This window comes from Colobus angolensis, unplaced genomic scaffold (genome assembly GCF_000951035.1).
Source record: "Colobus angolensis palliatus isolate OR3802 unplaced genomic scaffold, Cang.pa_1.0 Scaffold224, whole genome shotgun sequence".
Classification (NCBI taxonomy): Eukaryota; Metazoa; Chordata; class Mammalia; order Primates; family Cercopithecidae; genus Colobus; species Colobus angolensis.
This window is the reverse complement of record NW_012115422.1, coordinates 2,757,865-2,770,640: the sequence shown is the minus strand read 5'-3', so window position 1 is coordinate 2,770,640 and position 12,776 is coordinate 2,757,865. Positions and strand designations below refer to the sequence as shown.

The 12,776-nt window shown below is 32.7% G+C and overlaps 1 protein-coding gene across 5 annotated transcripts in view; it reads left to right on the top strand.

The window, feature by feature from the left end:
• The window catches only part of KIAA1715 (KIAA1715 ortholog), an 89,090-nt gene that overhangs the window by 25,955 nt on the left and 50,359 nt on the right, over positions 1-12,776 (top strand). For all 5 annotated transcript variants that reach the window (XM_011944007.1, XM_011944006.1, XM_011944009.1 and 2 more), the window contains 3 exons: positions 5,559-5,599; positions 11,824-11,907; positions 11,990-12,041. In XM_011944007.1, the coding sequence (XP_011799397.1) occupies positions 5,559-5,599; positions 11,824-11,907; positions 11,990-12,041 (177 nt within the window). The remainder of the gene's footprint in view (positions 1-5,558; positions 5,600-11,823; positions 11,908-11,989; positions 12,042-12,776) is intronic.

Genomic DNA, 12,776 nt, shown 5'->3' with positions numbered 1-12,776 from the left:
TTCCTTCCTTCCTTCCTTCCTTCTTCTTTCTTTGTCTTTCTTTCTTTCTTTTTTGAGACAGAGTCTCACTCCGTTTCCCAGGCTGGAGTGCAGTGGCATGATCTCAGCTCACTGCAACCTCCATCTCTTGGGTTAAAGCAATTCTCCTGCCTTAGTCTCCCAAGTAGCTGGTATTACAGGCACCCACCACCATGCCCACCTAATTTTTTTGTATTTTTAGTAGAGACAGGGTTTCACCATTTTGGCCAAGTTGGTCTCAAACTTCCGGCCTCAAGTGATCCACCTGCCTCAGCCTCCCAAAGTGCTGGGATTACAGGCATGAGCTACTGTGCCCAGCTGAACCTTACAGTTTCTTAATTTATAAAATGAGAACAGAAAAAATGAGTAAGACCTAGTATTTGATAGCACAATAGGGTGACTATAGTCAAATTAACTGTACATTTTAAAATAACTTAAAAAGTATAATTGGATTGTTTATAATTCAGTGGATAACTGCTTGAGGGGAAGGATACTGCATTCTTCATGATGTGCTTATTTCACATTGTATGCCTATATCAAAACATCTCATGCACCCCATAAATATATACGGCAACTATGTACCCAGAAAAAAATAAAATGAAAACAGAAATATTTGTTTTGGTAGGACAGTTAAAAGTAGTAAATGTTACTACATATGAAAGCATATAAAAATTGCAAAGTGTTATATAAACTTGAGCTGATGGCGCTGATTCTTCTTTTCCGATTCTTATTTTATTTTTCTTAAATGAGTTAGGACTCTGTACAGTATTCATTTGAAGTGGGAATAGCAGGAGTCCTTGTCTAGTTCCTGATTTCAATAGAAAAGTTTTTAATATTTTGCCATTAAGTATGATGTTTGCTGTAGTTTTAAAAATGTTAATGCTGGCCGGGTGCGGTGGCTCAAGCCTGTAATCCCAGCACTTTGGGAGGCCGAGACGGGCGGATCACGAGGTCAGGAGATCGAGACCATCCTGGCTAAAAAATACAAAAAACTAGCCGGGTGAGGTGGCGGGCGCCTATAGTCTCAGCTACTCGGGAGGCTGAGGCAGGAGAATGGCATAAACCTGGGAGGCAGAGCTTGCAGTGAGCTGAGATCTGGCCACTGCACTCCAGGCCGGGCAACAGAGCGAGACTCCGTCTCAAAAAAAAAAAAAAAAAAAGTTAATGCTTTTTATCAGATTAAGGAAATTTAAGCTTCTGATATTGTTTTTGGTGATATTTAGTAATATAGCAGATGGTGGAAGAATAGGAGGAAGTTTAAAGCAAATATGCTTTCTGACTGCAAGGAATAGCAAGATAGTAAAAGAAATATAAGAAACCCTTTTCAAGAGTCCTTTGGAACACTTCTTTAAGGAAATCAAATGTATGAATATTTTTAACTTATGTAATAAATAGGCACATCTGGACTTGGTTATTAAAAGGATTTTCTTTTTGTTTTAAAATATATTTCAGAGGTTCTTTCTGTTTTTAAGTGTACTAATTCATTTGAATAGGTATTACATGTATGTTTAAAATCGACTTTGTAAAAGATTGTCTTACAGTCACATAGTATTTTTTTAAGCCTGAAGCTATTGGTCCTGTCCTTGTTTTTTATTCTCGATTATTTTTAGTTGTTTTGTTTTACAAGTTGGACCCCATATAAATTAAAGCAGGGATTGGTAGCTGCAGCCTGTAGGCCAACTCCTGCCCACTGCTTTGTACAGCTCATGATTGGCTTTTGTATTTTTAAATTATTACAATATTAAAATGAATATTTTGACATGTAAATGTATATGAAATTCAAATTTCAGTTTTTATTGGAACAGAGTCATGCTGTCTTTTAACTGCGTTCATCCTGCAATGGCAGAATTGAGTACCTGTGACCGACTGTATGTGGTGCTCTCATCACTTCAGGCACTTGTAGGACTAATCATTTCATCATTTCACATTGTTTTTCAACTGATGCAATTATAACTTGACGGCAGTTTTTAAGTGTCATATGTGTATTGTTGTACTGTGACAATTTTTTTTATTTTTATTACCCATGCATACCCATCATGTAAAAACCAGAAAAGAAAAGTGGACTTTGAATGTTGCACTTTTAGTACATAATGGAATGTGGACTATTTTGTTATCAAAATGCAAAGCATTGTATTTTTTATGCAATGATGTTATAGCTGTGCTAAAAGAGTACAATATGTATTTGACATTACAATACTAACTACTCATCATCATATTCCCAACTCACAGAAAGCAATGGTCATAAAAATTAGAAAATTTAAAATGGAATATATTATTGCAGAATTGCTTCATGAAACTGAAAGGGAAAAATGGAGCTTCAGCCAAAGAAAGTTTCTGAGTGGCTTGTTCGTGAAGAAAGGGAGGCTATTTACCAATAATGAGTTAATTAAATTGTGTTTGATTGCTGCAGCAGAAGAAATGTGTTCAGAGAAAATATACTTAAGACTAATAACGTTTCAGCAAGAACAGTTGCCTAAAGAATTGAGAAAATTCAGAAAAACAAACATGAGTAGTCAATTAAAGAACAAGGCAAATTATTTCAAGTGATCTTCCTTGGTTGTGGTTGAGTTGACAGATGCTATCAATACCACTCAATTGTAGTTTGAGTTGTCAATGCTGAGCTTGAAGTGACTGAAGAATTAGTCTCTATAAAAAGTCTTTGCAGAACAACTTTAGGTGAGAATATTTTCAATGAAGTTTAGAAAACAGCAATTTCCTACAACCTGAAGTGGAATCTGCTAAGATGTAACTACTGGTGGTAAAAATATGTATGTAGCAGAAAAAGACTTAGTTGTACAAATTGTACAAAATTTTTGAAACTGTAAGGTGTTTAAATTCTATGATTATTCATTGTATTATTCAACAACAGGTACTTTGCAAAACATATTTGAATTTGTTAGTGTGTAGTGCCAAAGGGAACATCATTCATCTCAAGGACTTAACCATTGTTAGTTATGTGAATTTTAATTATGAATTAGAAGCTATCTTGACTTGCCTCACAGCAGTTTGATGGCTTAGCAGTGGTAAAGTTTTCTTGTCATATTTTGAACTCAAAACCTAGATTGAAATACTTCCAAATGAGAAGAACCAACTTCAGCCACTGTGTTTGAATACTGACTGGCTTTGGAAATTAGCTTTTGCTACAGCCTTGATAATGGTTCTTAATTATTTCAACCTAAGATTGCAAGGCAAAACAATGTATATATGCAAAACTTATAATGTGGTAAAGTCATTTAGAAAACAACATTGTAATGACAAGTAATTTTTTAAAAAATGCTATAAAAATGAAAACAAGAAACAGGATTGCCATTCCCACACAAATTTGCAGCAGATGCATTATCCAAGCTGAAATTATAGTTCCAGTAGAATTTTTCAGACCTCAAGGCAAGTGCAAAGGAAATTTTCATGTTTCTAAATCCATTTCACTGTATAATTGAAGAGCTTCAGTCTTTGGAGGTGATTAACTTCCAATATAATAATACTCTAAAAGGCAAATGCTAAAAGAAGAATCTAATAGAATTTTGTAAATGCCTTCCAAACTAGTGAATATACTCAATTAAAATCATATGCTTGTGGATTGGTATCAGTATTTGGCAGTAACTACCTGTGTGAAAAGATATTTTTAAAAATCAGATATGTAAAATCTCATTACAGATCAGCATTAATGGATTATCATTTGCAATCAGTTTTGATGATAGAGAACACTTAGCTTTGAACCTCAATTAAGTGAAATGTTATCCACCCCCAAAAGTATTCCATTCTTTTCACTGGTAGACTTATATTACAAAAAATTGAACTCAATTATTATATAGGTTGAATATACCAATTATTATATAGGTTGAATATCCCAAATCTTCAAATTCAAAATCTGAAACGCTCCTAAATCCAAAATTTTTTGAATGCCAACATGATACTCAAAGGAAATGGTCCTTGGAGGATTTTGGATTTTGGATTTTTGGATTTGGGATGCTCATCTGGGGTGTATTCTGCAGATATTCCAAAGCTAAAAAAAAATTGAAATCTGAAACACATCTAGCACCAAGCATTTCAGATAAGAGATACTCAACCTGTATTTGAATTTAGTCAATAAAGTTTGTGGAAATTTTGTATTTCTTTCGTATTTCTTAGGCTGGGTGCAGTGGCTCATGCTGTAATCCAGCACTTTGGGAGGCCAAGGCAGGTGGATCTCCTGAGTTCAGGAATTCAAGACCAGCCTGGCCAACATGGAGAAACCCTGTCTGTACTAAAAATACAAAAATTAGCTTGGTGTGGTGGTACACACCTTTAATTTCAGCTTGGGAGGCTGAGGCATGAGAATTGCTTGGACTCTGGAGGCAAAGGCTGCAGTGAGCTGAGATCATGCCACTGCACTCCAGCCTGGGTGACAGAGCAATACCCTGTCTCAAAAATCAAAAAGTGCGTACTCGATTTTGCTTTTTGGTCCATAAAGCCCAAAATACTTACTTTTTCCTTTACAGAGTAAGTTTGCTGACCCTTGGATTAAAGTACAGATGTTTGGCTTGGTCTTATCTAACAAAAAATTACTATTCTCTTTGAAGATGTTAGCAGATTTCTCCCCCTTTTAGTAATAAGTTAGCTAGCACATTAAAGACTGCTTAATCTATTTTGAAAAATTTTTTTATAGTAAAATCATCTTTTTATATGTTTGTGTTTCTTTGAATTTTTACATAAATGGTGTACTTTGAGTTGGGTATTCAGGTATTTGTTACCTAGAATTTCAGTGAAGAAGTAATAATTTTATTTATAAATTTAATTATTAAGAACAATTATTCACATTTCATTCGATAACATTTAAGCCATAAGTTCTTCTTTCCATATGGAACAGTGTTTCAATCTGTATTAAATATTTGTAGAGAAAAACTAGAAACTTAAATACATTTGTAAATCCAACATTGACATTCATAAAAGGTATCCTTTGAGATGATTCTTTCTGTTCCACCATGCCAACCTATATAAGCAGGCAAATCTTAGAAATGTTTAATTTTGAAAAGTTATTCGTATTTTTTTCCATGTCTCTTCTCAGATTCAATAAGATAGATTTTCAAGGTTTTTTTAAAAGTCATGCTTAATATCTTCAGGCTTGACTAAGTAAAATATGTACTTATTTCCTTATAAACAAAGAGAACATTTTTATTACCAGTGTATAAAAAGAGATTTGATACTAATTTTGTAAATTAATGTGGGTGAGGTGTTGAAAGGAAAAAGAAATAGTAGAAAGTAATGTTTCTGAACACATTAAAAAATATGTGTATATATTTCAATTTAGAAAGGTGCTTTATACTATGTAAAGTCAATTTCTCCCCTAAACGGCTTGTAATATATAATGCAGGCAAAAATATGAACTATATGTGAGTGAAGATTGAGATAATTTTTGTCTCTACACATCAGTTAAATTTTGAGACATGCTAAAATGAGAAAGTTTTCTTGTGTTTGCTACCGTGTGTCATTTGGCATGATGTTTTCTTATATCTAAATATCTTAATATTTGATTTAGCTTTGATTGAAATCTTGTTTTCTAGATGAAGCATTGGATGATTTAAAATCCCAGAGGAAAAAAATAGTAAGTTAACTTTTATTTAAAATTAATTTATATTAAACTAATAAGAACTGAATAATTAATGTTTATGTGGTGGAAGTTAGTAACTCTCCAAGGAAGAAATATGCTTTTAGATAGCATTTTAATGATGAAGTGAAATTGTGAATGTTTTTGCTAGTTAAAAATGATTGATAGGAAAAAGTAGTTTAGAAGGACTTTTGAGATCCTGAGAGTCTATATCAGTTGGAAGCTGAGAAGTAAGTAAATGAGTCATATTCGAGGCCTAAATGAGGCAGAGAGGATAAAAAGGTGGGTACCCAGATTGTTTATTAGAGCTAAATACAAAAGGACAAAATATCTCCACATGTCAGTTCTAGGTTTTCTTGATACCAAGAAAGAGAGGGAATCAAGAAGATTGGTTGTAAGAGAAATTCAACATGAAAGTACTGAAGAAGAGATGGGAGAGAGATTAATTGTTTTCTTCAGAGTTTTCCACTTTCTATCAGTAACTCTGATCACATGATATCTATTGTGGGGCTAGGTGATGCATCCTTTCAGATGTGTTGAAAAGAGGACCATGAGTAAGACAGAAGGAGCTCTAAATGTTGATAAAATAGTAGTCTGTAATAAGTGAATTGAAGTTGGCATTTGACATAGAGCTACTAATTTTTTAATGTTTATTTTTGAAGTGTGAAAATGATAACTGCTTATAGTATTATGTTGTATAGAAATGTATTTAATAAAATGTAATCGGGGCAAATGATCAATTTGATACATTTTAGTCTAGTGTGTAACAAGTAATAATTAAGAAACCAATATTGTGAAGGTTAAGACTAACGTTAAAAATTATTCTGTGAATTGATGATATTAGATAATGGTTTGAAGGGCTTTAAGTACCTGAAAAGTAAGAGGACTTTAATTTTGAAAGGATTCCTTCGCTTTATTTGTTTGCTCCTTATTAGGTGTCCTATAAAGTATTTATCAAAATTGCATTGACAATTTTGGTGGTCCTAAATTGCTGAACACAGAATTATCTTATTATTATATTTCTGCTATTCTGCACATTATGGAATAGCCAGAAATTCAAAGTGAGAAAATACTGATAGCGTCGGTGATTTAGAAGTTGTGATATGATTGGTTTGACTTGCTGATGAGATAAAAAGAAAAGCTGGTACTGGTGATCAGAGACAAGTCCTGCTTATACCAAAATGGAGAAATATTAGTTAAAGTAGCAAAGATGAAGACAAAGGAAAGCAGAAAAGAAAAAAGTCCTAAGTGTTGAGAAGCAGCCCAATGTCACTGGCATCACATGGCCAGAAAACAGGATCTTGAAGAATATATGATTTGGAAAATCTCTCAATACAGTAACAGAGCCGACTTGGAAAATTGTGTGAAAGGATAAGTCAAGCTATTTACTTTTAAATAGCCTTTAAAGGAATCGCAACATAAAAGATGTTCCATTTTAAGTCTGACAACAGTTGAAAAAGTTCAGAGTTCAATAGCTCTGTATGTTTAAATGGTTCATTAGGCATCAGTATTAATAATTCAGTATGGCATTTCTCTTGCAGTATGACTAAAGAAAAATAAGTTGGCTCTAATTCACTTTGTTAATTAAACACAATTTGCATTTACTTGATTATTATTGTTGGTTATAATACTGTTTGCTACTGGAACTAGTCTGTGGTCTTGACTGTTCAAGCCTTTAACAGAGCTGCTTTGTTTGAGTAGTTTTACACTTTGGTTTTTTTTTTTGAGACAGAATTTTGCTCTTGTTGCCCAGGCTGGAGTGCAATGGTGCAATCTTGGCTCACTGCAACCTCTGCCTCCCAGGTTCAAGTGATTCTCCTGCCTCAGCCTCCCAGGTAGCTGGGATTACAGACATGTGCCACCACACCTGACTAATTTTGTATTTTTAGTAGAGACAGGGCTTCACTGTGTTGGCCAGGCTGGTCACTACTTGATATTTTATTAAAAGTGGTTTCCTTGGGGATGCATCCCTTTAATCTGAATAGATTTGTAATGTAATTTGAAATTTGTAAAATTGTAATTTGTAATGACAGATATGAATTATCAATTGATTAAAAAGTTAAATTAGGAAAAAGCATCTTAACAAGATTTTAAGAGCTTAATGTAAGTATTTACTTATAAATATAAAGTTAGGAAGTAATCTTTAGTTATCTGAAAAATTCCCAAGTCTAAATCTGTGTGCATTTTACCACTCACGTATTTTGTGGTCCTTTAACAAAACTTGAGTTTTTAATAATCACTGAGTAATCTGTGCAAGCAGATAATCCCTCTGCATCCATGAGTATTCCTTCAAAACAGTTCAGAAATCAAGCTCTACCAAAATACATGAGTCAAGATTACCTATTTAAATGGCTTCATGAAAATGTGCTTTTTTCAGAATAGTAGTCCTATGTGGTAATTTCTAGCATTCCTTGGGAAATCTGTATTTTTCTGAATCCTGAGAAAAATCACTTGAGAAATTAGGAGCATGAGGAAAAGTGTTATAGTTCCCTGAGAATTAAAGCTTAACAATCAACTACAGATGTTACTAGTTCAAAGGAATTCATTAATGTCAGCTGAAGGCAAGAGCAAGAAATTCTGACATGCTGAGTTACAGGTTAATGTTGACATTTCTGGGAACAGTACAGGATCATACAGAAGTGGTACAATCTAATCAGCTAGTCTTGTGGGCATTTATGGCACTCTCTTATTAATGGTGAGTCATTCTTGCAAATAAAAATGTTTATATACCTACTATAATTTATATAAATGTATAAAGTATACTTTGTACAAATCCTATGCATGATATTCCATGAAATAAGTTTTGGAAGCAAAAGAAGTCCTTAAATTGGCAAATTTAGGTTTTATTCTCTATAGAGTTCTTAACCTTATAGTGGCTTCAAATGTTATATTTTTATATTACCCAGTAATATTTTCTGGCTTTTCCCAGTGTTTGAATATTCACTTTAGGCTACACAGTAACAGAAAAAAATGCAAAGAAGAAAGATGTGACTATTATTGTGGAATACTCTTATATGAAAGCAGAGAATGATATAACATCTGAATTAGTAAAAACATCATCAATTTCAACAGCAAACCCCAAATCAGGGATACCAGACGGTATTTTCAGCATGATAAAACGATGAGTTTATATGGTGTAACATGCTCCTGAATACTCTGAATTGCAAAATCAATGCAAAATGAAAGAAATGAAAGAAAGTTTTCTTACATCTGGAATATTTTTCACAAATAAATGTTGGTTAGGGAAATTAATGATTTGTGTGTTTTAAAATTCTGTTTCAAGAATGATAATTTTAGTATGAAATATTTGTAGAATTATCTTTCAAAACTTAAAAAAATTTTTTTGACATTTATTTTGTGCTAGTATGCACAAAATAAGTTTTGTGTACTTTTTTGCTCTTGTTGCCTTTTATCTTTTAATGTTTTCTATGATGTAATGGTTGTATCAAGTAGAAATAATTTTTACATGTCATAGAAATATACAGTCTCATCACAATGTTGACTCTTAATATAATCATGTATTTATTATTCTATCTTTTAAAATAAAAAAGCCCCTAAAACTTTTAGTACAACTGTATTACAGAAAAATGATTCATTCTTTACACTAACACTAATGATAGCCGATAAGCTCAAAAATAAAAAATTGCAAAAAAATGTTACAGTGTTTTAAAGTTGACGAATTTGTGTTGGGCTGCATTCAAAGCTGTCTTGGGCCACGTGGCTAGTGGCTAAGGGTTGGACAAGCTTGATTTAGAGAATTCTCAAGAATTCTAGTTTCTTTTTCCTGAATCTTGAGGTTAATATGTTCAGTTTTTGGAAATAGTTTGTTTCAGGCCCATTCTGAGTAATTGAGGTGTCAGTGAAAATTATGTTAATATTTTAGGCACTGTTGTGGACTCTTTCTCCTACATTATATATTTTTAAAATTGCACAGTAGTGCTATGAAGTATTAAAATATCTATGCAGAGGAGCAACTGAGGCTGACAGATGTGCTAACAGTCTTCCTAAGAATGGAAATGTGCATTGAACCCAGATCTTTTCTCACTTTGAAGTTTCAAGTTCATGTTCTTTCCACTGAACAATGTATTTAAAACATATTATTACTTAAATGTTGTATGGATGTGTGTTAATTAAGCTATTATGTGAAAATATTTTATTAGAAGTAAATGTAAAAAATGGGAAATAGATTAGCATCTTTTAGTACTTAAAAATGATTTTATTTAAGATAAATAAAAACATAGACACACTTGAATACTTGCTGAATAATCTACCAGGAATGCAATCATTCGATAAAGTAGCACTTTGATTTGGAGTTTTGGTGGTTGTTTTAAAGATCACCGTTTAATCTTTTTAAACCTAGTAGTAGCTTTAGAGTTACCTGTCCAAATCAGTATGGCTGTTTACATTTACATTATTTAAAATGAAATAAAACTACAGGCTGGGTGTGGTGGCTCACACCTGTAATCCCAGCACTTTGGGAGACTGAGGCAGGTGGATCACTTGAGGCCAAGAGTTCGAGACCAGCCTGGCCAATATGACAAAACCTCATCTCTACTAAAAATACAAAAATTAGCCAGGTGTGGTGGCACGCATCTGTAATCCTAGCTACTTGGGAGGCTGAGGCAGTTAATCGCTTGAACCTGCGAGGTGGAGGCTGCAGTGAGCCAAAACCATATCACTGCACTCCAGCCTGGGTGACAGAGTGAGACTCCATCTAAGACAAAATGAAACGAAACAAAACAAAAGTACAAATTCAGTTCCCCTGTTGCACAAGCAACGTTTTAAGTGCTCATTTATCACATAGGGCTTAGTGGCTACTATTATGCTGACGTAGACCGTTTTCGTCATTGCCTAAAGTTTTACTGCAGGACACTGCTAGAACATCAAAAGTCTATTGTGTAGAGATGAAGGATTTGTTTCTTTGATATTCCATGTAGATTATGTTGATTTGGGGATGTATTTTATTATGCCCTCTTTCTACCCCCATTCCTAGTTTCTTTTTTTTTTTTCTAACTCTAAAGTGATACTATAAACATCTCCTTTACATCAGAAAAATCAACTTGCTTATTTTGAGAATTTATCATAATTTTGAAATAGGAAAATATTTTAGTTTCATTAAACCAAGGTAAGGCTAATAAATCATTCATCTAAGTACCTACTTCTTAAATGTTGAATTGAGTGTTTAATGAGGAATCTGTTAACTGCTATTGTGGCAGCATATTTTTAACTCAGTAAATGTGCTCTGGGTTGCATTTTAAAATAAATGTCCTTTGGAATGAATATAACATTTAATAAATCTAAGTGGTTATCAGTGGTCACTGAGAAAGAAAAGGTTCTTTTCCAATTTTTGCAAAAGCATTTTATCCTACACATTAGGTAATTTGTCATAACTATTACTGTCTTATACTAAAGTTCAACCTTTTTCTGATGTTGAACTAGCCGTAACTGCTCGTGATACTTTACTAGCGATTATATTTTAAGTTAAACCCGTGTATTAAGTTATAAAGTGACTTGAGTGCATGGTAAATAAAATGCTACAATAATGAAGTGATCTAATTATAGTCCCTAGTGTGAACATAGAACTCAGTAAAACTTTTACTTAAATTCTGTGCTCAGTTTTTTCCTCTAAAGTTGTTTGAGTCTGAGTAAAAAAGAGGTGAGGGTTATCTTTTAAAGTCATTTGAACAAATTCCATGGCTGTTCTCCCAGTTAGTGAGTTTTCACTGCATTTGCAGCAAGCTAATTGCTTCTGCTAATAAATAATCTAAAATCGATGCTGACAGCAGTTAATTGGCACAGAGATTTTATTTTGTAAAGCTCTTGGCTAACGACCTTCTTTAAATTAATAGCATTAAGTGCTATGAGGAAATAAATCTAAGGAATTGCCTGTCATTTGCTTGTCATGTGTAATAACTTCCAATAATGATGGCTGATAGATTTTTGCACATTCCATTATTGAAGTTGGTGCTTGTAATTATTCTCCTCATTATATGTAAACAATTAGCAATATTTGGTATTTCCTCATAGTAAAGCTGTTAAGTACAAGTAACATATTAGAGGTTAGAAGCCATTTTAAAATCTGGATTTTAATTATTCGAATGTAGGAAGTCTTTCATTCTATTTGGATATGTTAAGGATATTTAAACCTTTTTGAATAGGACTTATAAAAATAAGTAGTGTGTGTTTTGAATGTGACAATTTATGGAAATTTTTGTTCGTAGCTTGAAGAAGTCATGGAAAAAGAAACTTACAAGACGGCTAAATTAATACTTGAAAGGTTTGATCCAGACTCAAAGAAAGCAAAGGTAAGACTGTGATATAACTACTATTTTATTATAAATTACACATTGTAATAGGTCACTGTAATAACATTATTATAATTGATAGGAGTGTGAGACGCCATCTGCTGGAGCAGCTGTAACTGCAAGACCTGGACAAGGTAAATAGCTTTGTAGAAACTGCTGCTGCTGTTGGAAAGATCCATATTTACCCAAGTGAGTTCAAAAGTGTGTTGGAGGTGTGCAAAAACTTATGTAGAATGCTTCTATGTAGATTTATATTTGGTGATTTGGGATATGACTTAGGGTGGATAGCAATAATTTTATTTCATTTTGATTTTATGGGAATATGTTGTTAGGATATCAAATATGTGTTGAGATTAAATATATCATTGGTTTTAATCTTTTAAATTTAAGTAATTTCATCAATATTTTGTAAATATTTCCCACTTTCAAATAATAATCTCTTGGAATATCTGTTATGAAAATCCTTACATTTTATGTTTTATTTTTGAAAAATGTTACGATTTCTGTGAAATTTTAAGTTTCTTCTAAAATAACACAAGAATAGAATAAAATAATTTAGAAATAAGAAAAATGAAAATTGAATTATTGCTATATAATGGTAATTCTTTATTTTTGAGGTTGTATTACCATATTATTAATGAAGTCATTCCTATTACATCATTAAATATTATGTAAAATTTTAGCAGTCATTATATTAAGTGGTTACATAAAATATTCCCAAGGCTGCCATGGGAAAAGATATTCTGAGTTTGCAATGACTTTTTTTTTTTTTTTTTTTTTTATAAAGCACCACATTTCATTTCTATAACACAGCAGTGAGTCTAGCTAGCTACTTCGAGTATCTTTGGTTTTGCAATTTTTTTTTTTTT